This window comes from Podarcis tiliguerta (genome assembly GCF_965153285.1).
Source record: "Podarcis tiliguerta genome assembly, chromosome: 10".
NCBI classification, from domain to species: domain Eukaryota; kingdom Metazoa; phylum Chordata; class Lepidosauria; order Squamata; family Lacertidae; genus Podarcis; species Podarcis tiliguerta.
In genome coordinates, this window is record NC_139543.1 from 41,954,328 (window position 1) to 41,981,712 (window position 27,385).

Consider the following 27,385-nt stretch of genomic DNA (forward strand, 5'->3'; position numbering starts at 1 on the left):
TGCTGGACTTTGTCACACTGCAGCCCCTTAAACCAGGGATGAGGGACCTGTGCCAGATGTGCCAGATGTTGTTGGACCACAACTTCCAGCGTTCCTCAGCACCAGCCATGCTGGCTGGGGCTAATAGGGTTAAGGTCCAACACCACCTGGCAGGTCACAGGTTTTCCATCCCTGATCAAACTATGAACGTGCTTAGGGTTGCAATATATTTAATAGGTGAATTGGCCAGATCAACTTGTAAAGTTGATTAAAAGTATAAAGAGAAGCATTTACAGAATAAAAGCTAGGGTGGCCAGATGTGAAAGAGGAGAGAGCGTTTGCACCTTTGAGGGTTGTGTAGAAGAGGGAATTTTAGAAGCTGTTAAAAATAAACATGCCTTGTCCTCATTTGCTTCTGGCCATGCAATGGCAAGCATCGTCTTAAAGGCAGTTTCCTCTTCTTTCCCATCAACCTTGGAATCGACGACTTCTTTAAGATGATGCCTACTTGCTTTATCTGCAAGCAGAGGAAGTATATGCATGTGTCACATAACTATTGTTTTTATGCAAATTCATTCTGTAGATTAATTGGCTAAAACCCATACAGTTAATTGCTTAGAATGGCTTTAATGAGGTTGCAGCCCTCAGAAAGTACATTATCTGAACGTTGAAGGATCCTTGTTCTGTAAAGCAAAGCAAACGTGGCGGGGAAGATCACATCGTGTTTGACTGAGCTCAGAGGCAGGATATCTGTGATGGGCCTCTCCAAGAAACTCATGCCGGTGAAAAATTCCTGATGGGAGATGCTTCCATTTCAAATTCACCAGTTTGAAATGGAAGCATCTCCTGTCACAAATATCTCTCGCCTTGCCTTGCCATGCAGTAACCTTGGCCGGTCTGGACCGAGAGACAGAAACTTCAACATGTTCTCTTTTCACTACGTAAGGAACACTGACAGCTGCCCTTACACCAGGGCAGCCTGTATCTCCATCTAGTCCCTCTGCTGTCTATGCCACCTTTCCTCTGCCTGGTACCTTCCAGATGTTTTGGGCGGCAACTCCCATCATCCCACTAACCATGATGGCTATGCTTAAGTCACCATGGTAGGAGGCAGTAATGCCTGTGAATATCAGTTGCTGGAAACTGCAGGCAGGAGCAGAGGGTGCTCTTGTGCTGTGCTCCTGCTTGCCCATTTCCCACAGAAAACTGGTTGGCCACTGTAAGAACAGAATGCTGGACTAAATGGGCCACTGGCCTGATCCTGCAGGTTCTTCTTATGTTCTTATCCTGGACTCTTGGCCATGGTGGCTAGGACTCATGGGGGGAGTTGCTGTTACATCCTGTATTTGATAGTAACACAAAGGTAACACAAAGCAACTTGCAATAAAACCCAATAAAAACAACAATAACAACCTAAAAGCAACAATTCAAATAAAATACAAAAAAAGGTTAAACAAAAAGGCAGGACTACAAGTCGCACTCCAGCAAATGAGTACGCAATATCCTTTAAATTAAGGCAAGAACAACATATAATTGTTTGATCTTCTGGTATGTTGCAGACACATATTAATGCAAAAATCAAGCCGTTTACAGCACTTTGCTTCTATTTGGTGTCTAGCTGCAGCCTGAGCCTGATAAGCACAATCTGCTTTGGGCTGCAGTTCTTGACATCCAGTGACATGGCAGTGACTTTGGAAGGATCTCTTCCAGCTTCTCCTTACCTCTGGCTTCTGCTAACACTGAAGTCTTCATTTGTCTGCCTGCAGGAGAACCCATCTGGACCCTTGACTCCTCCCACCTGCCCAGTGGGACCTTGGCTGCTCCAGCTGTAACTGTACCAGATGTGGATGGAGACAGGGTCAGTGATCTAATTGTTCTGGCCATCGGAGAAACACAGGTATGAGATATAATCCCATATATGCAGTGGTAAGGTAGGGAACCTGATCTGGCTCTCCAAGCAATATTTTCCGCACAACCCTGCCAGGATGCCAGTTGCCCCCCCTCCCGGTCATCAGGTCACTCACTTGATTTGGGGCAGTGGGCACTGTCTGTCTGCAAGGGAGTGCGGTTGTGGATGAGAGTGTCGGGTGGCCACAACTACTTTGGGTATGGGGCTCCTGGAGAGTAGACCAACAGTAAACGTGGCACTTAGGCCAAAAATGGTTAGCCATCCCAGAAAAAAAATAATATTCCATAAATGTGCTTCTTTCCCTGGAGCAAGAAAGCAGACTAAATGAAATGCATTGTTAAGAAGTGGGAGCTGCAACAAAATGTTGCAGTGTGGAGGGTTCCTCTTCACTGCTGTAGTCAAACAGCTGTGCTCTCCTCCGGGATACTCCATTCCATCCCATTCCTCCTTCCACCTAGTTTTCTGTCCCCTACATTCCATGGCCTCTGAGCATATTCAGTCCTCATTAGCCTGTTTCTGTGTCCTGCCCCCACTCCACTTGGAGGGGTTTTTCCCTGTATTTTTTAAACTTCTGCAAATCATGGGGCTCCCCCAAGCCTCTGTTGTGTGTGCTGTATATCAGAAATATGGGGAATGATACCTATCATAGAATTGTAGAGTTGTAAGGAACCATGAAGGTCAACCAGCCCAACCAGGAATTGTTTGCCCAGCGTGGGACTCGAACTCAGGGCCCTGAGATTACGTGTCTCATGCTCTACCAATTGAGCTATGACAAAGAGTTATAATTGTTAGTTTGATTGAACGTTGATTGCATTTGCATACTGCCTTTCTGCCAAGGCACCCAATGCAGTTTGCAGTTTTAAAATACAAAAACAAATAAGTTATATAAATGTAAAGTTGGCCCTCTGGATGGGGTGGGGGAAGGGACAGTCCAACTGGAGCAGGCCCCAATGTTGTCTTGCCTGCCCGCCTTGCTTTCTTTCCTCTCACAGAACAGATGGTGTCCCACCTCTCTCTCTCTGTGTGTGTGTGTGTGTTGGGAGAAGGGGCAGTCTGACTCTCCTGTATACACACTTCTCATACCCATACAAGGCCTTTGCACCCATTGTCTGAGATGTGCTCATCCTACTTTGCCTCTTATCCTATGCCTCCCCACCAGCAGTTTGGCTAATGAAAGCCTCTTCAGATCTTGACAGCTTTAACAAGAATTTGATGCAGCCCCCTGGCTTCACTTATGAATGGAAAACATTGTTGAATGCAGCACCACGTGACCGGTGCAGCTTTATGCACAGGGAATGGATGATAGATTGCATTGTGAGGAAAAGAAGCTCTGTATGCATGCAAATCCACCCTGACCACCCTATGTCCACTTTCTGTCTCCCATGTAGCCCGACTTGTGCTTCATCCTGGTATCTGGTAAAACCGGAATCCCTGTGGGAGGCCCTGTAAAGTACAGCATCAATGGAAATGGAAAACTGATTGGCCCTCAGGCCCACATCACCAGCCATGGAGCAATCTACATCCTGTTTGGCTTTGGTAAGGTGCCCTATCTTTGTAGTTGATAAATGCCCTGGAATTGGAAGAACTGCAATTTAAGGCCCTCCGGAAACCAGTAATCAAACACACGTGGAAGGCAATGAGCGCATGAAATGATGCTCCGTAACGTTTGTTGCATTTTACATCTGTCTCATGGCCTGTTTTTGTGTGTGCAGTGCACTGAGAGCTCAAAAGACAATATTTTATACCTGGGAAAACATTCTTCTTCAAATTGCCCATTCTGTGCTATTGTGCATAGAATATGGTTGCACTGTGAGCATGTCCATACTAATTGGATGTTTTTGTGTATGATGTAATTAGTGACATTCATCTCTGCAGCACTTTATGGCCTTGTTTAGTTTAGACTTTATTATTTATTTTTCTGTTTCTTTGAAGGCTATACAAATTAACTACAGCAAGTCAGCAGTATTATTATTTTTTTATTCTCTTAAATGTTGGACAGTAGTAAGGCAGCTCTTTCTCTCCTTAACAACAATGTGCTCCCTTTCTGTCAACCTCTTGTTTTGTTTCCTTTTTCATTTTGATGCCTCTCTGTTATTGGACTGCATGCATAAAAAGTCTTTGTTTTGTTTATTTTTAAAGAGGGAGGGGAATGCAACACAGCCATCCCTTCGTAAAAAGTCATATCCCACCCCCCAGAGCATGTGAACACTATATTGTAATGAGAGTGTGGGAATAATCTGAGCGATCTCTCAAGGATCCCCAACTCTACCATGCCTGCCACCATGCCTGTTTAAAAAGATGCAGCTAGAATGGGGCAAACCAGTTGCATGAGTGTTGCTGGGCAGGTTTGCTTTGTGTAGGGAAGATTGGTCTGAATGGCTGTCCATTGTATAGCTAATGAGAGGAGCAGATATTCCTTCTAGGAGGGGACATGCCAGCTCTGTCTGCGTGAACTGAGACTGAGGTTTGGCAGGACAGACTGAGAGAGGCATAGAGAGTGAGAGCGATTCAAGGGGGCAGAGTTACTTTCTTCAGGAATCATGTGGCGCTAGTGGACCCCCTAGAAATCTAGTGGGGCAGCAGGATCTGTTGGAATGGCTTAAGCTTAAGATATTTTCTTACACATTGTGTGTGAATTAGCTTTCATTCACACTTTTGCTCACTTCCCTGGAACCTTGTCACGAGGGGTGGTTAACCAAGTATTTTAAATAAATACTCAACCTATATTTGCAAACAAGTGCAGCCATTCCAAAATGCCACTAAGCCCCCAGTGATTTCATTCCAAAGGAAACAGACCTGGAGCACCTGCTCCACCCCTGGAGTTCTCACCATTTGGAGAATTGGGGACATGCATCAATATTACTACAAGGGGCATTGTGCAGAAACCAGAATGTGGTTGGATGATGCTTTGACTGTGGGTGTAGAAAAGGTGCGTGCATTCTGCTGAGCTGATGCTCAGGTTTTTCCCTTCCCTTTGTGCCTTGGAAGACCTGATGCAAAGGAAGTCTGTGTCTGCCAGGGAGACAACACTGAATCCACTGAAAAAAGGTCAGCAGGATTCTCATCCAGTGGCTGGAATATGGCTCAGGCACACTTTGATGAAACATGTGGAAAGGCCCTCATAGGAGTGTCCCTGCAGAAACCCTTGTACCTTCGCCATTTCTGAATTCGCCTCCTACCTTTGTTGAGATGCATCAGAATTTTAGTCTTTGCTCCTTCCTGTCACCTAGGTAATGTCCAGGCAGTCGCCTTGCGTGATATCTTTGCTCAAGCCAGAAACCGAGACAGCTTCCCACCAGTTCTGCAGCGTGAGGAGCCAGAGTGGGAGAAGCGCCGGTCCATCAATTTGTCAGAACTTATTGACATCTACAGGTGAGCTATGATCTCCTTTCCACCGTGTAGAACATAGGCTTCCTGAATCTCAACTCAATAGCCTGTGAATTACTTCGCATATGGAGACGGCAGGCTCTTCCATTGGGTATACACAGCTGCCAGGAGTGTTTTTCATAGCTATAATAATGCCTTGCCTTAAGACAAAGGGGTTGAAGTTGATAACCTTTGGCATCTCTACACCTTTTTTTAGATAACTGTAATTGTTCAAAGTTAAGGAATATTTGGCTATCTCTGTAGTTCAGTACAGAATGTCTTGACAGCAGAATTCTGTATGCTGTTCCTTTGGTGTATTGGTGATACACACACACACACACGAACATAAAAATGAATTCCTGGATGCCAAGATCCAAACTTGGGGCAAGTACTCTTTGGTGAGAGAACCCCAGCAGAGTCACAAAATATTCAGGAAAGTAAATTGTGTAAATATAGGCTGTTAGACTTTTTAAGATATGCCCTTCCAAGTGAGTTCCAAAATTTCCCTCTTTCCCCAGCATAGGAAAAGACCACACATTTGGTAATTTAAAAATGGTTTACTTACAAACTCTCCAAAGATCAGGCTCATGTGCTTTTCTATATGCTTATCCTATTCTTTTAACACTGTTCCCTTTCCTTGTTACGTTGCTTGAAATCTGATGAATTACAAAGGTGTGCTTCGTAAGCTGCCTTGAGTTCATTTGGTGAAAATAGGCAGGGTGGAGGTTTATAAAACAAAATGACTAAATAAATGATAGAATGCAGTAATATGGAAGCCCAATCACTTCACATTTGCTCTCTGCCTCCCCCAGTGGAGGTGTTGAGTTTCTGCAGGCAGTAAAGTCTCCAGATGGTAACTGCAGTGACCTCCTTGTGACTACGGAGCATGGTTTGACCTTGCTGCGGGGACAAGACTTGGAGCCACGCTGGGATCTGAAGCAGCAGCACATTGACAGGTTACTGAGATTTGCTTTTGTTTTTGCTTGGAAGGGCTCTATGCGCAGCTTCTGCATTCTCGTATATATTCCTCCCATTCTCCAAAAGTCTGATGGAGGAGGACATCCTATATGCCATCTTCTCTCTCTCTCCAGATTGGTGATCCACAGCTGTGGAACACCCTTCCCCTGGCTATTTGTAAATGTCCACAACAGAGCATCTCAGAGCAGCTTAAAACTCATTAAGTTGGACAAGTGTTTGATCCCAATGTGTTTACGTTTGCACTTATGGTTGCAACCTGCTCTGAACGAACACTCTGAATTCCATATAAGTAATAAAAAGTAAGGAATGACACGGACACTGTGAAGATAAGGAACATGGGTTGGATTTGGTGCATTCTGGCCCTCTGCTTACTTAAACTACTAGTCAGTCTTCTTGATAGCAACACCAAGATTATGGGAGTTCCTCCTTTGGGAAGCCCAGTTGACTCCAGTGAGAGGTAGGTGGGGAATTGCCCCAAATCGGGATTGTTACATGAGTGGTGCAAGACTCCTCTGCCTGATTCAGGCTATTCTCCCACCTCAATCCTGTTAGACACAGTCCACAATGTTCTGAAGGTCCTTCCTCAGAAGTCTGTTTGCGTGTTGCAGGAGAAGGAGGGGGACAAAGCTGCTTTCATCTCACACAATGTTGACTGCAACCTAGTTGGATCACTGTGGGCCATGAAGTCTAGACAGGACAGCAAGAGTCACAGTGCTAGCAGCATTTGAAGAGGTTTCCATTTTAGCTTTCACACAGCTTGGGACATTTCAGTGCACAGAAAAGGTTCCATTGTGCCTGGTCTTTGGGTGAGTGTGCACATGTTCACTACTTGATGATGTGCTCATGTGAAACTGCTGCCACAGACCAGATGCCACAGGTGATAGCTCTCATGCCACCTCAAGCACGATTGTTTTCAACGGAGGCTGCTCTCATGTTTATGAATTAGCCAAATAAGCAGTTTGCTGCAGCCAGTGTAGTGCAGATATGAAGAGCACCAGACTACACTCCAGGAGTCCCGGGTTCAAATCCCCACTCAGCCCTGACCCTCATTGGGTGACGTACTCACAACCTAACCTACCTCATGGCGTTGTTGTGAGGATAAGATGGTGGGGAATGGTAAAATAAAAATACAATTAATATTACAATCAGTGGTAAGCTTCTGCAGAGCTCACATGACTAGGAGAAATTTATATTGGTTTTCACGGGCCTATTGGCACATTTTTAAAGGTCTGGAGGATGTCAGGATAGTTAATGAAATGTGTGCATGCAAAGAATGAGGGTAATAAAACTGCATGCTTTCAGGGTGATGAACCAATTACATCAGCTCAGAGTTTTCTCTCATTGTGTATGGTTGGGGAGTAATTGGTTTTGGAAGCCTGCGCTCCATTGTCTGCCTTTTTCCTTCTCTTCTTCCTCTGCTGCATCAACAAATGGTCTTTTGCCCATGCCAGAATAGCACACTTGATGGATGAGCAACCTGATCTCTTTTGGCAAATCCTGGGTGTGCAGGAATGCAGATGAGTTCCGGTGAAAAGAAGTGTTGCCTCTGAGGGTGTGGATGGGCTCGTTTTGGATGCTTTATTTGGCGCTCTCTCATTTTGTCAATTGTTCTCTCCATTTTCTTGCAGCCAGCCTTCCCCAGGCTACTTCAGTGATGATCAAACCTTGGACTTCCTGCTTCAGGCTCAGATGGCAAACAACATCACAAAGCAGGTACGTTCACTAGCACTCTAGAGAACAGCACAGTTCTGTGCATCTTTACATGGAAGAAATCCTAACTCTGTCTAGTGGGGCTTACCGCCTGGTACATCAATATAGGATAGCAACCTAAGGATGACACATCACAGTTTTGCTGTTAGTAACAGTATCAGGAGGTAACAGCTGCAAGTAGTTTACAAGTAATGAGCAAGGGGAATCGACTGTTATGTGCATTATGGAAGGTGAGGGCCAAACTAGACTATGCATCTTTGCATTTAATGGGTACGTTTTTCTAAGTGCAAATAGCAGCCCCTGAAGGCCAGGGATTGAAAATCACTCCACTTGAAGCTGCTTGCTTGTGCTGGAAGGAAATTCCCCACTAGTACCAACGGGGGATCTTCTCCCAGTGCAAATAGCAACCTCACAGAAGGGATTTTCACCTGAACCGCAGCAGATGTCACATCTGATCCCAATAATCATCAGCCCGTGCCCCCACAAGTCCACACCACTGGTTGCTATTTGCATTAAACAAAAACAAATCTATGCACATTCAACACAAATACACATTTAAAATCACATCCATTCTGAGCCTGAGTTCATAGATTGAAGTGGACCATTTTGGATTGCAGGTTAGAGGGACCACCTTTTTTGAATGCAGAAAGATTATATATTAAAATCCCTGCCGGATGCTCCTCATAAGCACAATGTGAGAGGGGTGGAAAGCTCTGCGATTTCGGCCTCCAGCAACAGCTAATCTGCTAATAGTGCCTCTGAATATGGAGGTTCAATTTTTAATCCTTGTGATTTATTTTTCTTTTCTCCTTTCCCTGTCTCTTTCCATCTTGGGTTCTTCCTTTTCAGCTGCTAGTGGTGGATGGTAAATCAGGAGAAAAGATCTGGAGCTCTGAGCTACCATGTCACATGAAGAAAACAGACGCCCTCTCGGTGATGACTTTGGACAAAAAATCTGTCTTTCTCTTCTGGGCTAATGAGAAGCAGTCTCTCTTAAAAAGCTTGGTAAGTGAGAGCCCAGCTCCCCAGGTTAGAGGAGGCATTGTGTAGGGGTTTCGTTTCCGACAAACAAAGGGGGATGTGGCTTTAGTCCATTGGCCCTGGAAGCCAGGTATGCTTGTGGACAGGCACACAGCCAATGAGGAAAGGCGTTTTGCAGGTGCTCATTGGCATTTTCCTTTTCCTTTTTAACTTCACATATTTACAGGACTCAGCCCTGGTCTGAAAATAGGTTTTTGGGTGGCGCTTGACACAGGTTCAGCCTTGTGCAGTACGTGTGTGTGTTTTGATCCTCTTCAATTATTCTGGTGCTCAGATCTGTCATCGGGGAGAGGGCTGCTATTGAACTTACATGCATGGTTGATTTTTCAAATTCCTGCTACCTCTGTAAGATCCACAAAATTAGAACATTGTCAAACAGGACCTGTTTGTCAGGTCCCACACAGTCTTACTGGGGAAAGCTTTGGTACAGTGTGTTTATGCAAGAGAAGGACACATCATGAAGCAAATGAAACAGTGCTTCTGGGAGTGTTTACAAAGGCTTAGGTGAGACCTCCTTGTTGCCATTAGCCAAAAAGCTACATTGTGCTTAGAATCTACTACCTCCTTAGCTGCACAAGCGCTTGGTCCATTCTGTCTGCAAAATCTGCATTTGTGCTTGCTATTCATCCAGCAGCATCCATGTGGCTCTCCGATTGGATTTCTGCATTGTAGCCAAGCCTCCTGGTGTCATGTAAAAGCACTGCTTCTTTGGGTGTAAAGGTCATAGAGAGACTCCACTCTCCTTAAAGATGTCTCTGTACTGCATTTTGAGAGTATGCAAGAGTCTGTGCATAGCAGAAAGATGAGATCTTAGCTTGTGGAGAGAATCACTTACAGTGGTGCCTTCACTAACATTCTCTGATCTCCAGGATGTCTCTTCTTAACACTGGCTGAGTTTTACCTCCCAGTGGTCACACCAGATAGCTGCAATGAGCATGGAAGACAAGACTAAACAATAGATGTGTGAGATAACTCTATGACAGGTACGTCCAAAAGATAGAGCATGATCTACTGGTAGATCACTGGACGTCCGTGGTAGATCACTGGTAGATCACTGTCTCCCCCCCCCCCCCCCAAAAGAAGCTCCACAAGTTTGGTTCCCCTTTTTTTGCCCTTATCTCTAAAAGCTCAACAACTTGGACCTGAACCCCCCAAAAAGGGGGTAGATCACTGCCAATCTTTAATTCTGTGAGTAGATCGTAGTCTCTTGGGAGTCGGCCGCCCCTGCTCTATGAGATAAAGCAGAAACCTTTCCTGGCACCAGTTTTCATTTAGTTCCCACCTTGAAAATCCACTGAGTTCTACCTGGGTGAGATCAATATTGCCATCCATGTTAACTTCCATGAACCAGTGCTGTCTAGCAGGTAAACTGGCACTCCTGAAAGCATAGGTAGGTATAAGCCTACACCAGACATGGTCTCAGACAAATTACTGCCTCCCAGCTTCAGCTCTCTAACTTTTAAGAGCGTATCTAAATCACAAACAGCTAATTCTTATGGTTTCCCCCAAAGAAACCTGGAAATTGTAGCGAATGAAAACAGTAACCTTATACTTCTCACAGGCATTGTAAGGCTAAGGGAGAAGATTAACATGGTTTGGTGCAACTTCCTAAGTGGTGGTGAACATGCCGTGGGCTGGTTTTAACTGAAAGTTAAGAGGAGTATGATTGCAATGATGACAAATGCAGTGGTTGAGAGGCCCCCGCAACAGAAAGCAAACAAACCCCAGAAATTTACGGAGGAAATGGATGATTCATGACTTTGTCATTGTTGTTGTTGTAGGAGCCCAGCCCAAGAGTTCACCATCTTTATCTCCTTCATCCCAGTTTCCCTACAATCCTCTTGGACCTGAGCAACACAACAGGCACAGTGACTGCTTCATCCAGTAAGTATGCACAGGTGTAGGGGAAAATAAACACACACACACACAGGTCCAAGTAGATCAGGCATCCCCAACCTGTGGCCCTCCAAATGTTTTGGCCTACAACTCCCATGATCCCTAGCTAACAGGATCAGGGGTCAGGGATGATTGTAGTCCTAAACACCTGGAGGGCCAAAGGTTGGGGATGCCTGAAGTAGAGACTTAATACCTTCCCAATTTATGGTGGGTAATGGTGGTTCTGCTGTCTTCGTTTCTAGCTTGCTCATGGGGCTTAAGTTAAAAATTGTTCTGTGTATGCCTATAACTTGGCTGATAGCCTAATAATAATAATAATTTATTATTTCTACCCCACCCATCTGGGTGGCTCCAGCCACTCTGAGAAAAGTGGGTTGTCTAATTTCCCCCTGTCATCTAAAGCAGGGTGAGAAACCTCAGGCACTAGGGCGGAATGCAGCCCTCCAGACCTCTCAGTCTGACCCTTGCAACTCTCCCTAGAGCCACGCCCCTTTCCCAAGCCACACCTTCTCTCTCTTGGCCACACCCCTCACCAGCCCTGTGCCACACTCTCAGGGAGTGCTTTTGCCTGGATGGAATATGTCCTCTTGCTTGCCTAGGTGGAGGATGGTGGGGCGTGTGTGTGTGTAAACCTCTGGTTTTTGTGTGGCAGAAAACAGCCTGTTGTATAAAGATAAAAGTCCTATCCGCTGCTCCCCTTTTGCCCCTGGTCCACCTGCCACTGACATGCGGCTGGTTTTCTAATTTTTATATTGCACTTGTAACTTGCCACTTGTAACCGTGTTCGCTAGAGCCAGAAATGCTGGTTGCGGCTGCAACCTTCGTATCAGGTTCTGCAGAGACATTTGTATTCATTGCAGAGCTCCACACCGCAGAGCACTGTGATTGGATTTTTTCCCTATAAGTAGAAGCCAAGCCCCTGCACAGTTAGAAACAGCCAGTGGAAGTTAGCCTGGTCATCTGATCTGAATGCAGTTAATTGCTTAATTTGTGAGCACACCCCAGTGTTTCCTTTTCCCTTTGCATCTGCCAGTTGGAATCAATGATCTTCAAAAAGACGCATTTTATATCACCGTGACCACAAGCCCCACCTCTGAGCACCAGCCAGGGTTTCTGTCGGTCAGTAAACTCCGCCTGAGGTGGGCCCTGATGACGCAGAGCCGAGAGGTACCCCTGAAGGAGAGTGACCCCAAAATCAACCGCGGGGAATTGAGGCGATTTCTCTCCAGGATCAAATTTACTGATTTTGCTCACAAGGTGAGATGATTTGAAGAGGTCTTTGGTAAAGATGTGCACGTGAGAGGGAGGAGAATCGAAAGGGCTGCCCTTTTGCAAAGAAAGCGAATAGCGATTTCTGATGGGCCTGCTGCTTCTTTCCGAAATGAAATGATTCCCACAACTGATTCTTTTTCCCCTGTTTGCACAAATCACAGCTACATATGAGGCTAGTGCTAGTGACTGATGCCAAACCCCTATGTAGGGAGATGCTGGGCGCACTCTCCCCTTGCATGCCCCCCCCCCATGCAGATTCTGAGTCAGTAAGCCTTTGTGTGCTCCCTCAAGCCTGACTCAGCTTGGTGCAAAGTGAGAGGAGGTCCTGCCCTCCCCCTGACACACTGTTGCTGTTCTAATTGATTTGACTGTGCCTCACTTAAAGCCTAAGGCCCTGCAGAAACCTTCAGGCAGCCTCGCTGCGCTTGACTGACACCCATTTTCTCCCTCTCTCCCCAGTTCTAACCATTTGCTTCCTCGGGCTTTCTGAGCAACGTGACAAAACCGTGGGCCTCGATATCAGCAGGCCAAGGTGGTTAGCCAGACTTCGCGATGCATTCAGTGCGTTAAGGAAGGAGCCTGAAAGACTAGCTGCTACTCACCCTTGTGAATGGCCACCTAATGCTGGGAGGCTGGACTGGCGGTGACCCTCTGGCATCCTGACTTGATGGAATACTGCTTGACCTGTTTGTTGCTGCTCCCTGCCTACATCTTTCCTTCTGGGTAGATTGAACATACAAATTTATGCAGAGACACTAGAGTGTGTGTTTGTGTATATATATGTGTGTGTGTATATATATATATTTATATATTGTATTTTTAATTTATGAAGTGTTTCAGGAAGCTCCTACTTTATCTTAAATGCATAGCAACGTACTCTGCATAGTGTGGCCTTGGCTCATAACTTTCATCCTTTGGGTTCTTTCAGTTCTTCCTTCTCTTTTGTTTTAGGACTGGGCAAAGATGACCCATGGCTCTCAAAGATGGAGTTCAGCTCCCATCAGCTCCAGCCAGAGTGGTCAGGGATGTTAGGAGCTGTAGTCCAACGAGATCTGGAGGGTGTTGGGTTATGGTCATTGCTGTGTCTCGTTCAGTTCTTCCTCTCTCCACCCCACATCTCCCAAACCTGAGAGGCATTGTGCCCTTTAGTGCTGAACGATTGCATACACTCCTACCTTTTGGTCAGAGCCAGGCTGGGTTTGGTGCTGTTTGGTGCTGTTTAACTAAAAGTCTGTGTCCCATTCTCAAATCTCCCTTTTTCTGAACCATGCTGGGATCACCTGTTCGAGGGTCTACCGTAGTTTCGTATAACCAAAAGATAACAAAGCTTCCATTGCAGTGCTCATGTAGATTTTCTGTAGTGGCACACAAGCAATGCCTGAAACATTCCACGGGCTTGCAATGTCCTATACTTACTGCAACCCTACTAAGTGTTGTCTCTTTTCAAGAAGGGTTCCAACGTCTGCACAAAGATGTACGATTAGCATTGAGCTCTGCCTCTGGCAAAAACAGTGACCAAGTCACTAGGAATACCCAGTTATGATGTTTATGTTTAGAAGCTATTGTTGGCTAGAGTATACATAGAGCATCCTATGGGAGCATCTCTTACCTAGCAGAGGGATGTATGTAATATACATTCTCCACCCTATGGAACAGGAGTTTGTTTAGATAGGCTTATCTTTACTTTGTCAACTGGATTGTGTCCAAAACTCAATTTTCTCCTGAATGTGTTTAGTCTGCCCAGTATTCTGATTGCAGAAGAACCTCAGGCTGTGTTGTTATAGGCAGCTCTGTGATTCATCGTTGTATGTGGGAAAACCAACTATGTTCCTGGAGCAATGCACAAAAGCTCTGAAACAGCTTCTTCATTAACACTCCCTTCCCTGTGTTAAAGTTGTCTAAGATATTCCTCTTTTCTAGCTGGGAATAAAAAGCCTGTTCAGATTTCCTCTCTTTTTGCCTGTTGGCAAAAATGGTTTGTTTTACATGGCACAAGGCTTCTTCACTCTTTCAGCCATATCCCATAATTCAGTTATTTTCTTTAGCCGTGAAATTAATTAGACCAGTAGCAGTCTGCAATCTGATGTACTTGACTGTTGCTCTGCTGGCTGCTTTTGCACCGGGAGATGCAGCTGCAAATAGGAGGTCGCAAATCAGAGTGAGCAAGCTTTCACATCCTTGTTGTAAAGTTTCCCTTCCCTCCACTATATTTTCCTAATGATTAAACCACTGATGCTGGATCAGGACTAGCGCTGTGGTAGCAGTGAGGGAGAAGCCACTCTTGTTGGCTCCACACAAATTACAACCTGTACATAGCCATATTGCATCTCTTGTAAATGTCTCTTCTTCCTTAGCTTTCATCATGATGCCAATCCCGGAGGCAGGGCCTCATTCCACCTTTCCCCTTTTAATCCCCGAGCTTTTGAAGAGTTTGTATAAGTAGAATAGGAGTCTGAGTCTATACTTTTCTAAATACTAGCACAGCGCATAGCACTTGTCTTCCCCCTGCCGTCTCCTAGGCGTGGCCCTTGCTTAGAAATAAAGGTAATCGCTCAAGGCATACAAATTGGTTCTAGAGTTTCCTCAGTAGGTAGAACTCCTCAGCCCTAGCTGGCAAATGTTGCAACACCACTACTTGAAATGGTACATGCCCTCCATTGCGTCCTTTAATGCATCCACTTGGTTTGTATTGCTTGGTGACACTGGGCCTTCCATAATGTGAATTTCCCCCCCTCCACGTCTTGTGTGCACTTTAAATAACAATCTTGTCTGTATATTATTTGAACTGTGAACCATGATGGGATAAATAAAGATCATGTACAGCACATTTCTGGTGTGTGACTTGCTTTTCCTAGCTTCTTTGAGCAAATTGAAGAGGACTCTGGGAACAGAGTGAATTTGATAGCTTCTGGCAAGAGTCCTGCTATGAACAGATGTACAGAATTTTCCTGGTGAATCCATCATGGTGAGCATGCACACTGCACTGTGACACCTACACAGACTTCTGCCCACACCTTGAGCAGAATGGTGCCTGCTGCTGATTGGCTAGTCTTTGTGACCCCTTCAGGGCCTGGGCCTGGTTCTTAGGGTACCCTTTCACACAAGTAAGGCATCAAGAGGGTGATAGAGAGGGAACCATCTTTGGAGGGAGATTGGGTGACTAAACATGAATGGAGGCGCACAGGTGTGGGAACATCTTCCCATTCTCCCTCTGGAATGTCGTCTTTTTGCTCTTTTTAAGTTTTGCCTTTTTAACCTGCTTTTTATTTTGTTATCTGACGCTGGTGTTTTACATCTATGCCACTTTATTTATTGCATGCAAGTTATGTCCATAGTTTTTTCCAAGCTGTTTTCCATGGCCATGGAATCTTCTGGTGAAGAGTAGTTAAGAAATACAGTGGTGCCCCGCAAGACGAATGCCTCGCAAGACGGAAAACCCGCTAGACGAAAGGGTTTTCCGTTTTGGAGGTGCTTCGCTGGACGAATTTCTCTATGGGCTTGCTTCGCAAGCCGAAAATGTCTTGCGATTCCTGGGGGGTTTTTTTCGCTCCCCACCCCCTTTTTCTAAGGCACTAAGCTGCTAATAGCCTTTTAGCAGCTAATCCGCTAATCCCTTAAGCCTTTAATAGCCGCTAATAGCCACTAAACCGCTAATAGCGCTAATCCGCTAATGGGCTTGCTTCGCAAGACGAAAAAACCGCTAGACGAAGAGACTCACGGAACGGATTCTTTTCGTCTTGCGAGGCACCACTGTATTTAAAATAAATACATTTGGAAACTCTCTTGATTTTAAAAATGGGGTTTATCGGGATGTTTTGGGTTGAAACCAACCAAAAGAATTATTAAGCTTTCTTTGCATCCCCCCCCCACTCCCTCCTACCTGGATGCAAATCTTACCAAAGTTATGATGGTTAGAAATTGTAAACAAGCAAAGAATCATTCATTGTGGAGGACCTGCTCATTCAGAAGTTCCAGGGTTTTTATTAAACAGAAATTTGATTTATTATGATCCAAATGCTGGCCAGCGCTGCCGTGTTTCAACAGATCAAATTAGTCAGGGTGGACCTCGCTGAATCTAAGGCAGGGATGCCAATGCCTTCTTCATACACCTGCATTTGGCATCAAGGTTTACCACCCTTCAATATTTCCCTCCAGAAAAGTGATTTACAATCCCAAATAAGCAAGGAAATTCGATTGTGCTGTTTAATTAGCATACCAAGTCCTGTGCACATTGCAGTTTCCTTTGTATCAGGGTTAGATGCCGTCACTCTCTTCTGTGGTTCGACATCTCCAGGTAACGCTTCCTGCTGTGCAGCAGTGTTGAGCTTCAGTGCCCTGTACCTCCTCAGGACCAAGCTGGATGTGATGGTACTCCTGTTGTTAGCTCTTGCGTGCCTGCTGTGTTCTATTTTTAAAGTGGCAAGGATTCTTGGGGGACAAGGGTGGTCCAGATGGTAATCGTAGCATGGTGGGGTGGCTTTTGCTGCTGCCATCATCACACTCTAAATTCACATGCCTGCTATTTGCAGTGGGAGGAAGGCTTCCATTGGGACCAACAAGAGCTATCCTCCCCGTTGCAAATAGCAAGCATTAAGCCCCCCTGATTTGGAGTGAGACTGTGACCAGAGCAAAGGCTTCAAGCACCTTCCCCTACATGGACCCCATTTGATCCCCCTCCATGGCTATTCATGTATTTTAAAACCCAGTCCCAATGTAAAGGCCTGAGTAACATCCCATTTCCTATCTGGCTCATAGTGGCAGAGCACAGACAGACGGGCCCAGTCTCAGTCCCTGGCGCCCCCAGGTACCTTGGGGAAATACCCTTATTTGAAACCCTGGAGAGCTGCTGCCAGCCAGTGTGTGCAGACAGCGCTGAGCAGGATGGAAAGAGGCAGGTTCCTATGGTCAGTGGCTGCCTAGCTCCCACCCACATTGAATTCCCCAGCAGAGCAAATGAAAAGAAGTGAGAACCTTGAGGGGAAGAGGCTAGAGCTTGGTTTAGAGTTCTCTCTCTCTCTCTTTTGACTGTCCCACGAGCCCTCTCTCTCTCCCCATCCTAACAGGGATCCTCCCCACCAGATTTCCCCAGCACCTCGTTCATCTCTAGGTCGGGCTCCCTCTGCAGCACCTTCTGCTGCAGCTCCGAGTAGAAGTCGACTCCTTCGGAGACAGAGTGGAGCAGCTTTTCTCGGTGTGGATAGAAGCCGCCCAGTGGCTCTCGCTGTTGGTACTGAGGCGGGAAGAAGCACTGGTGGTGCTGAGACTGGTCTACCATGAGGCTCCCGTCGCAGGCTTTCTGGTGGTTGCGCTTGAACTCCAGCACGGTTTTGGTGTATGTGTTCAGGGTGGTGACGGCAGAGGCCATGCAGCAAGTAAAGGAGGCCCAGGCCATACTGAAAAAGAGAAACAGACAGGAGAAACAGGGGGAGAAGAAGGGTCTTATTTGTGTCTTTTCTTCTGATAGTTAACAATGGCAGATGGATAAAGTTACAGGATGTGTACTGCTTGGAAGCGAAGCAGTGTGAGCACCCCAGCAGGCTTGCAGGTGTAAGCGGGCTCACGTGTGACTTCCCCAACAGCATCATGAGCACAAATTACCATGAATGTGCAATAAAAAGGACATGGATGGGTCTATATTAAGTCAAACCAATAGTCCATCTGGCTCTGGTGGTGCTCCATCAGGACCCTGGGCAGACATCATACCCAGCTTTCTACCCAAGATCATTTAGCTCATGACCTACAGCTCTGCAGATGCTATTGCACAACACCTTCTATAATTCTTGGGCATGCTGACGGTGGCTTCTTGGAGCTGGAATTCGAGAGCATGTGAAGCCCACAAATTCCCCATCCCTGACGTAAGTTGAAGTTGGTGGGGATCAAACCATGAGCTGTCTGCAAGTGCTCTACTGCGGAATTAGGGTCCCTCTTCTCAAACTTGATCAAAGGACCACTTCGCTTGATGACAGTGCATATATTTTACAGAGTACTGCATACTGTACTTGCCTCACAGCTAGGACTAATTTTAATTCATGTGAATTACCCCTTAGTTGCGGGACGTGGCTGGTGCTGTGGTCTAAACCACTGAGCCTAGGGCTTGTGGATCAGAAGGTTGGTGGTTCGAATCCCCACGACGGGGTGAGCTCCCGTTGCTTGGTCCCAGCTCCTGCCAACCTAGCAGTTCGAAAGCACCCCAAAGTGCAAGAAGATAAATAGGTACTGTTCCGGAGGGAAGGTAAACGGTGTTTCCGTGCGCTGCTCTGGTTCACCAGAAGCGGCTTAGTCCTGCTGGCCACATGAACTGTACTCAGGCTCCCTAGGCCAGTAAAGCGAGATGAGTGCTGCAACACCAGAGTCATCCGCAACTGGACCTAATGGTCAGGGGTTCCTTTACTCCTTAGTTACCCATGTTCAATAAATTAATTCACAGCGTTTACAAAAACTTTTAAGAAAAGTGGCAAACATATTTTAGTAAATGAATATTGCACATACTAGAAGGCCCAACCATAGTCCCATGAGTGTGGTCTCCAGTCCTCTGGCCCCAGGTTAACAGTTGCCTGGAAAACTTGGCTGTACATCATGTGAGCCACCATCCCCAGTAGGCCTATAGAGAAAGGAAAGAAGGTCATCCACCCAAAGCCACAATTCAGATGGTACAAGAAACATTTGCTTGATGCTCTTAGGAAATTCTTCTCTGATGGGATTAACATAATTCTAGCCTCTAATGCCCCTCTGTTCTCAGTCTCTCCCCTCTTATTTCTGTTTTCTATTGCATTTTTCTCCATCCTTTCATTTGTGGGGAAGGTTGTAGCTCAGAAATAGAGCATCTCCTTTACATCTGGGAATGTGTACCATCATAAACTCTGAAGAGCCGCTTCCTGCCAGGGTAGACCACGGATAAGGAACCTGTGGCCATCCAGATATTTTTTGGACTCTGACTTCCATCAGCCACCAACCAGTGTGGCTAATGGTTGAGAGTTCTGGCCCAACAACATCTACAGGGCCACAGGTTCCCTATCTGTGGTGTAGATCATATTGAGCTAGATGGATAAATAATCTGACTTGAAATAAAGCAGCTTCTCACATCTCATTTCCCTTCACGCTCCCAGCTGCCTTTGCCCTGCTTATGTGTGCTCTTAATGAATCCCCCCAGTTCCTCATCCATGCCAAAGTGGGAGAGGCACTCACCTGACAAGACAGAGGAGACAGCAGCAAAGGCATTGAGCTTCAGCCCACAAACTGGGTTCCCTGTGTACAACATCTCCACCAGCAGGAGGATGAAACTAATGAGCAGCAAGCTTATGTAAATCATCTCTGATCCAAGCGACAACCAGAGGATACCTATTGTGTGCAACCAGAAAAGACAAATCAGTCAGGGATACAGGCTGGCAGAGCTGAAGTCTGCTCTCTTCCTCTTACGCTGGAAGGCAGCCAAACCAGTAAGGTAAACATGGCAGATAGACTGCATTTATAAGTTGGTAGGTTGCAAGACGTGCAGGTAGGATGGTCACCTAATGCATCACCAAAACAGATAATATGCATTGCCCCATAAATAAGACACAGATTTGTATTCAATTTGTGTTTGCTACTCTATTTGTATAGGTGCGAATTTAAAAACAGTGACCACAGTTTGAAGAGAAATAACATACATCTCACCGTGGAAGGAAGACTGTGACCAAGTGATTTGTGCACCCGCTCAGTCTGCTTTCCAGGTGTTAACTGGTGGTGGACAACTCGTCTTATAATTCTTTACCTTTAAACCAGGTAGGCCTTCAAATAACAGGGCTTCTTCAAATAAAGGACCATCCTTTGGGGTGCCTCAGGGTTCTGTCCTCTCCCCCCTGCTTTTTAACATCTACATGCAGCCGCTGGGGGAGATCATTAGGGTGTTTGGGCTGGGTGTTCATCAGTATGCGGATGATACCCAGCTCTACCTCTCTTTCAAATCAGAACCAGTGAAGGTGGTGAAGGTCCTGTATGTCTGGAGGCGGTTGGAGGATGGATGGCGGCTAACAGATTGAGGTTGAATCCTGACAAGACAGAAGTACTGTTTTTGGGGGACAGGAGGCGGGCAGGTGTGGAGGACTCCCTTGTCCTGAATGAGGTAACTGTTCCCCTGAAGGACCAGGTGCGCAGCCTGGGAGTCATTTTGGACTCACAGCTGTCCATGGAGGTGCAGGTCAATTCTGTGTCCAGGGCAGCTGTTTATCAGCTCCATCTGGTACGCAGGCTGAGACCCTACCTGCCCGCAGACTGTCTCGCCAGAGTGGTGCATGCTCTAGTTATCTCCTGCTTGGACTACTGCAATGCACTCTATGTGGGGCTAAGTTTGAAGGTGACCCAGAAACTACAACTAATCCAGAATGTGGCAGCTAGACTGGTGACTGAGAGCAGCCACCGAGACCACATAACACTGGTCTTGAAAGACCTACATTGGCTCCCAGTAAGTTTCCGATCACAATTCAAAGTGTTGGTGCTGACCTTTAAAGCCCTAAATGGCCTTGGTCCAATATACCTGAAGGAGCGTCTCTACCCCCATCGTTCTGCCCGGACACTAAGGTCCAGTGCTGAGGGCCTTCTGGAGGTTCCCTTACTGCGAGAAGCCAAGTTACAGGGAACCAGGCAGAGGGCCTTCTTGGTAGTGGCACTCGCCCTACGGAACGCCCTCCCACCAGATGTCAAAGAGAAAAACAACTACCAGACATTTAGAAGACATCTGAAGGCAGCCCTGTTTAGGGAAGCTTTTAATGTTTGATAGACTATTGTATTTTAATATTCTGTTGAAAGCCACCCAGAGTGGCTGGGGAAACCCAACCAAATGGGCGGGGTATAAATAAATCATCATCATCATCATCATCATCATCTACACCCAGGGACCCAGTAGGAAACCCAGGGATCCTGTGCACAGGCCTGCTCTATTTATTTAGCAGCCAGACATTCACAACACTCTAATGAAAGGAAATCCATACAAGCCATTAGATGGCACCCAGACCAACAACACAGGTAATTGGAAAGAGCAGGATCTGGAAACCTAGTCAGGAGGAGCGAAAGCCAAATTATAAGATGAAATTAGGAGTACAGAGGCTTGAAGAGAAGGGAGCACACCAGGCCTGAGGACCTTAAACATGGAGGAGTTAGAGTAGTGCACCATTTCTATCAGCTAATTGCCATACCTTTTAAGCTACATGAAGCTTGTTTGAGTCTTTGGGTAGGCATGGAAGGGAAGGCCTGTATTAGCAATATGGTTATATGAATCCTAATAGTACTGAAAATAAGTTCAAATAAATATCACAGAGGCCTGCTGATCAGAGAATGACCAACATCCATCAGCTTAATAAAGAACTCTGGGATTTTTGGCAGGTTTCAACTTATAGTGGGTTGCATCCAAAAAAAAAACCTGTCTGAATTTGGTTCTCATTAAATTCAGTGGGATTTAAATTCAATTAACTTTTGACCCATGCCTAATAATAATAATAATAATAATAATAATAATAATAATAATTTTAGACTGCTCAATGCTAGACGCTGAGCATTTACTCAGGCTTTCTCAGATGTTCAAACATGTTGCTTAACCATGTTTTCATTGCTGTTTTAGTTACCAAACCCAAATAAATCCACGTTATTTTTACGGGCACTTTTGTTAAAACTGGAGAAATGAGAAACCGGAAAAAGAAGCCAGAAGTCTCCGCATCAAAAGTCATAAATCAGAAGCATGTCAAGAGACAGAAGTGTTTTGCCAAAAAAGTAACAAATGGCAAATATCCAGATACAGCTGTTCTTGATCATGGGATCATGCCCATTCTAAAGGTTGCGCTGGTCCAAACCAGTCTGGGGTGGGACTTATTCCTACCTCTCTCTGCTGGAGGTGAAAGCTCAATGAAACTGCGACATTTCTCATCTGAAAGAAAACAGAATGGTAAAATTATCCCAGGAGCTGCAGGAAGGAGAAGTCAGCTCTTAAATCTAGATTATAGTGTTGACATTGTTCAATGTTTTTGATTGCTTCTGGGCTATGTTCTTCTATGTTCTAAGAGTAAACAGATGGCTGCCATTGGCTGTCTCTCCAATTCTCAAGCCCTATGCTGTGAGGTAGGCAGAAGGGGGGGAATAATATCCATTTGAAATGCAAGAACCATCTCCAGTTTAGAATACTGATCAGAATGTACGCCAGGCTTGGATGTGGCTGTGGCTAATGGTTTTGTTTATTTTTGCTTGAGGGCCACATTCACCCTTGGTCAATCCTTGGAGGATTCATGACTGATTGTCCATCCCCCACATACTCACAAATACACACACCACACACACACACACACACACACACACACACACAGAGAGAGAGAGAGAGAGAGAGAGAGAGAGAGAGAGAGCTCTACTTCCCTAGTTGATCCTTGCAATCAATTAACTTTTCATTCAAAATCTCTCTCTCTCCATTCAAATGTCCACCCACCCCTATGTGTTCTTTTTGCTGCTGGCTGAATTTGTTCAAGTCTTGAGCCTATTCTGGGGGCCAGAGTAGCCTCGAGAACTAGGGCTTAGATCCATGGTAGTTCACTGGATGTCATCTGAGATATGTGCAGTACAGTCCAATCTTATGTATGTTTGTTTAGGAATAAGTCTAAGATCTATAAACTCATTTCATTAAGCGTGCACAGGATTGCAGTCTTCTTCTCAAGGTGAATCTTCTGAAGATAAGGCATTGCTGTAAAAACAGAATTCAGGATAAGATTCTGTGGAACTGTTCTTATAGGCCCTCCATGTGTCCCTATTTTCCAGGGACAGTCCTGGATTTACAGAAGCCATCCTGGGTTCTGATTTCATCCTGGAATTTCCCAATTTTCCTTAGGACATCCCTAATTTCATTGGAGAAATGTTGGAGGGTATGGAGTTATGGAGATAAGTAACTATATAACCTTCAGAAGGCAGCTGAAGTTTTTTAAATGTTTAATGTTTGATTATGTTTTTATATACGTTGGAAGCCACCCAGAGTGGCTGGGGTAACCCAGTCAGATGTGCAGGGTATAAATAAAATTATTTATTTATTTAATTTATTATTATTATTATTAAACAGGATGTCCCTGTTTTCATTGGAGAAATGTTGGAGGGTATGTTATTATGTTCACAACATGCATCACCTGTTCAATACATTGGGAAAAACACAGAAACAAACTAACACCAAAAGCAAATCTGGGCATCGGTCAGTTAGTTCTTTTAAATGTGAGTAAATTTAAGAATTCTCATTTCTACTAAAGCAAATTCCAGGAAGTAAAAAATTAAGGGATTAAGATGGATTTAAAATGGCCAAGTGGTAGCCTTGCATATGTAGTGTCAACAATTGCCAAGTCTATCTGTGATTTTATATCAGGCTATAAACAAGTGTCCAACCTGTGCGTCCTTTACTGCAAAGTCCTTCTTAACTATATTGGTTCTCAGGCTTCTGGTTCTGCAGATTATATTCCCCAGATATAGGTTTGCCTTTTGAAAGTTATTTTGTCCTCTCCAGCTGAACACTATCTTGTAGGTTTTCTTCCCCACCCCCGCTGCCTGCAAAACTAATCTCTCCAGGTCCCTTTGTATCATTTTACCCAGCTTTTTGGTGTTCAGAATGCCTCCCCATTCTGTGACAGCTGCGCATTTCATTGAGACTCTGTGTACTACTTCATGGGCAATTGAATAAAATTGACCCTGCTTACTCATACCTTGTTCCTGAATGCATTACGGGAGTGTAAAATGTTTATTTCAGTAGAGCTTGCTTCCTGAAGAGCATGATTATTTGACATCGGGATTTTATGGGGCTGGTTCTCCTCCCAGGATGTCACAAAAACCTCACAATGAGGGAGGAAAGCAAAGTGCTCTAGAGGTAGCTGTTTGGGTCCCATGTTAGCTGGATGACAAAAATGGGAATTGAACTAAAACCATATTAAATTGGCCCTCTTCTTACTATAAGAAAATGATTGATGAACTGAGCAGGAAACATTCAGATCCCACAGTCAGCACAATGCAACAGATTCCCCTATCTTCATAGTTAATTTTGAGAAGAAATATTTTTTTCCGGTATAATGCTATAGTTCCTAAATCGAGTTTGGTGCAAGTTATCATGCAGACCTTTATTGCTGCAGTGGCCAACCTGTGGTTCTCTATATGTTGTTGAACTGCATTTCCCAACATCCCTGATCATTGGCCATGCTGGCTGGGGCTGATGGGAGTTGAAGTCCAACAACATCTGGAAGGTCAGAGGTCAGCCCACCCCTGCTGCACTGAAAAGCTGGCAGCCATACTCATTTCCTTGCACCGCTTGGAGACTGAGGTGGTGTGCAATAATATTATGAAAGGAAGAAGTCCTCATTCCCAGCTTCACCCTTTGACTGACTGCCTCAGTGGGAAAGCAAAGGCAGAAATTCCTTCTCTATTGGCTTGGCTGGGATAAATTGTCATTTGGCTCCTCAGTTTCCAGAACAATTTCTCCCAGAGCCATCCTACCTGGTCGTTATGTAACTTCATTACGCAACAGTATGAAAGAGTCAGTACCTTTTGTATTATGTCTCTTGTGTTATGATAAAATGTCAATCTCCTTAAGTGCTTCAGCAGAAAGGCAGTACATGGAAGTGAATGAATGAAGAGGCAGACTAGAGAGATTACCTGAGCCTTCGATGTTCTCCTCGCAGGAAAGCCACATGCCTGTGTGGAAATACCGGAAGGCAAAGCGATCGTCCCCGGTCTCCCAGCTATAGTGCACCACATCTTGGGAGGGTGCAGAGGAATTGCTGGCCCCTCCGTCAGGAGGCATGGGGGCACCGATGCACTTGGTGTTCTTAGTCTTCCCGCACAAAGGCTTGGGGACTTTCTGTGTCCCCACACACCAATAACTGCCCAGCAGGGCTGTGGTGGAAAGGCTGAGAGCCAGCAGGTTCAGAACCACGGCCAGTACAGCCCGACGCCAAGGGAGGATCTTCAAAAGCTTCATCTGCAAGAGGCAAGCAAGATAGTTCCCTCAGTTCCAGGGATTTATGAATCATAAGGAAATAAAGCAATATCAGGGGGAAACGTTTCAGCTCTGATGCTTCAGGAATTGTAAACTGCATTCAGCAATATAATGGACAGTACAATATAAAGGAGAGCATTCCTGGAAGAAGACCTGTCACATGCACCAGCAATGGGGAATCTATAGTCTACCATAAATTGTTGGGCTACACCTCATGTTGTCCCTGAGCATCGGCCATGTTGGCCACGGCTGATGGGAGTCCAGCAACATCTACAGGACTACATGCTCCCATTGCTGACATACATGGGTGGAAAGCCAAGTGCCCAGAAATACGCTGCCTTCAAGTGCAACAGACATACCAATAAATGTAAACAATAAAGAAGCCTCTCTCTTTTTAGCTACATATTGTCATGGACCAGCCTGGGCCCCATGATTTTACACAAAACAAAAGAATTGCCGTGATGTTAAAGTCAGGAGCACTTCAGCCCTGTTTTTGAGTGTCTGCCCTGTTTTTGAGTTTGTTTGAAACTTAAAACCTCAATTTCTTATCACTACTGCTTGATTCTCTTAAATAGGGCTATGTTTAAAACTTGTCATTGAGGCTTTCATACCTTTTTTGTAAACCTGAGGAAGCGTTTCATCCCTGCTCTTGAGTTTGTTTGATATCACTTAAAATCATTTAAGGTTTATGATTTCTTTATTTCCTTCTGAGGAAACTGATTAGTTCAGTGAAACGAGCTTTGTAGCCGACATCTCGTAAAGTCTTTGTTTAATTCTAGGTTAACTTTTCCTTAAATTTTTTGATTTTTGTTATTTAATTCAATTCTATAGTCGATTACTTCTCATTTCAGGGATTTTCACGGCAATTCTTTTGTTTTGTGTAATTTCTTGGTTCCATGACTGTCTTTTTTTCACTGGGCCCCATGATTTGGCATACACAGAAGGCATGGAAGAGGGTGTCAGCAAAGGCAGGGGATGGGGAGATACTTCAGGGGAGGGGGAGGAGACTAGCACTGAGGGCAAACATCACCCGGGAGAGGCTTGCCTGGGGGGAAGTGACTGCAAGGGTGAAGAGTGCCCTATGCCGAGTTGCCAGGATGAGGTGGATATGGGAGACCTGGAAAAGGGTGGCAGCAGCAGCAGCAGCAGCAGGGACTGGGGAGTGAGCAGGGGACCAGAGGGGCCTGATCCAAGCAAGAAGGGAGTCCAAACGCCCCCTCCCTGCACTGCCGCTGTCAACTTGAGCTCATAGGCGGGCAAGGAGGGAGAAACAATGCTATTTGCCTAGATGAGGAAGCGAGTGGCTGTGTTCATGTAGTCAGCAGCCTGGAGAGAAGGTGGAGAGATTCCTGAGGAAACGCTCACAGCCTTGCCTGGCCAGGCTAAGACGGGGCTGTCGCTGCCCCTGTAGCCGATTCAGATTGGAACCTGCCCTAATTGTAGTGCCCTATTTAAGGAAAGGAGAGGCAAGCCTCAAGGGTCAACACAACACTCTACAGGGTAGGCAAAAAGAGGAGAAGTATTGTGAAGACTAAGGGGGTGATGTAGGGCATTGGAGAGCAGAGGATGGAGTGACCCACTGGGTGAAGGTGCAGCAGAGACGGCTGAGGCCAGGTACACAGTGAGAGGAAGCAAGCAGCCAGATCGAGGCCAGGCGCACGCTATGTGTGTGTAAGTAACTATCTTGGACTTGGCACTGGACCACCCCATCTCAAGCCTGCACCAACAGCGACACAGTGGTACCTAAGGTTACAGACACTTCAGGTTACAGGTGACTCTGCTAACCCAGATATAGTACCTCGGGTTAAGAACTTTGCTTCAGGATGAGAACAGAAATTGCGCGGTGGCGGCAGGAGGCCCCATTAGCTAAAGTGGTACCTCAGGTTAAGAACAGACCTCCAGAACGAATTAAGTTCTTAACCCGAGGTACCACTGTACAGTTCACACCTTCTTGCCCTATCTAAATGCATAATAAACTTCCTTGTTCTGTATGATAACAGGGATGGTCTCTTCATGCAATTAACATTCCATTCTTTCAATTGCACCATCAGGTTTTGAACAGACAGGCAAAGCCCATGCATGCCCTTGGAGCAGGCTCCCCACCGCATTACCTTTGCTGAACACAATTGCAACATCTGAACCAAGCAGGACCATTTCAGATCACACCACAACAGGCAGAGCCACCTCCGCCCAAGGTACATACTCATTCTACAGGTTTTCAGTATTCGTTAACTTTTCAGCCCTTCACCCTAAAGTCT

General features: G+C 45.5%; 2 protein-coding genes across 6 annotated transcripts in view; one reads left to right on the forward strand and one right to left on the reverse strand.

The window, feature by feature from the left end:
• Window positions 1–14,976, forward strand: part of FAM234B (family with sequence similarity 234 member B) — a 28,874-nt gene extending 13,898 nt beyond the window's left edge. The window contains exons 5-13 of the mRNA XM_083400297.1: window positions 1,746–1,876; window positions 3,277–3,424; window positions 5,119–5,260; window positions 6,067–6,210; window positions 7,861–7,945; window positions 8,792–8,947; window positions 10,765–10,867; window positions 11,913–12,136; window positions 12,611–14,976. Of these exons, the coding sequence (XP_083256423.1) occupies window positions 1,746–1,876; window positions 3,277–3,424; window positions 5,119–5,260; window positions 6,067–6,210; window positions 7,861–7,945; window positions 8,792–8,947; window positions 10,765–10,867; window positions 11,913–12,136; window positions 12,611–12,616 (1,139 nt within the window). The 3' untranslated portion in view covers window positions 12,617–14,976. The remainder of the gene's footprint in view (window positions 1–1,745; window positions 1,877–3,276; window positions 3,425–5,118; window positions 5,261–6,066; window positions 6,211–7,860; window positions 7,946–8,791; window positions 8,948–10,764; window positions 10,868–11,912; window positions 12,137–12,610) is intronic.
• Window positions 14,977–16,109: 1,133 nt separating this feature from the next.
• GSG1 (germ cell associated 1) overlaps window positions 16,110–27,385 on the reverse strand; it is a 110,838-nt gene continuing 99,562 nt past the window's right edge. For all 5 annotated transcript variants that reach the window (XM_083400334.1, XM_083400330.1, XM_083400331.1 and 2 more), the window contains 5 exons: window positions 24,785–25,109; window positions 21,999–22,046; window positions 19,337–19,489; window positions 18,641–18,752; window positions 16,110–17,544 (listed from right to left, as the gene is read on the reverse strand). In XM_083400334.1, coding sequence (XP_083256460.1) covers window positions 17,208–17,544; window positions 18,641–18,752; window positions 19,337–19,489; window positions 21,999–22,046; window positions 24,785–25,109 — 975 coding nt within the window. In that variant the 3' untranslated portion in view covers window positions 16,110–17,207. The remainder of the gene's footprint in view (window positions 17,545–18,640; window positions 18,753–19,336; window positions 19,490–21,998; window positions 22,047–24,784; window positions 25,110–27,385) is intronic.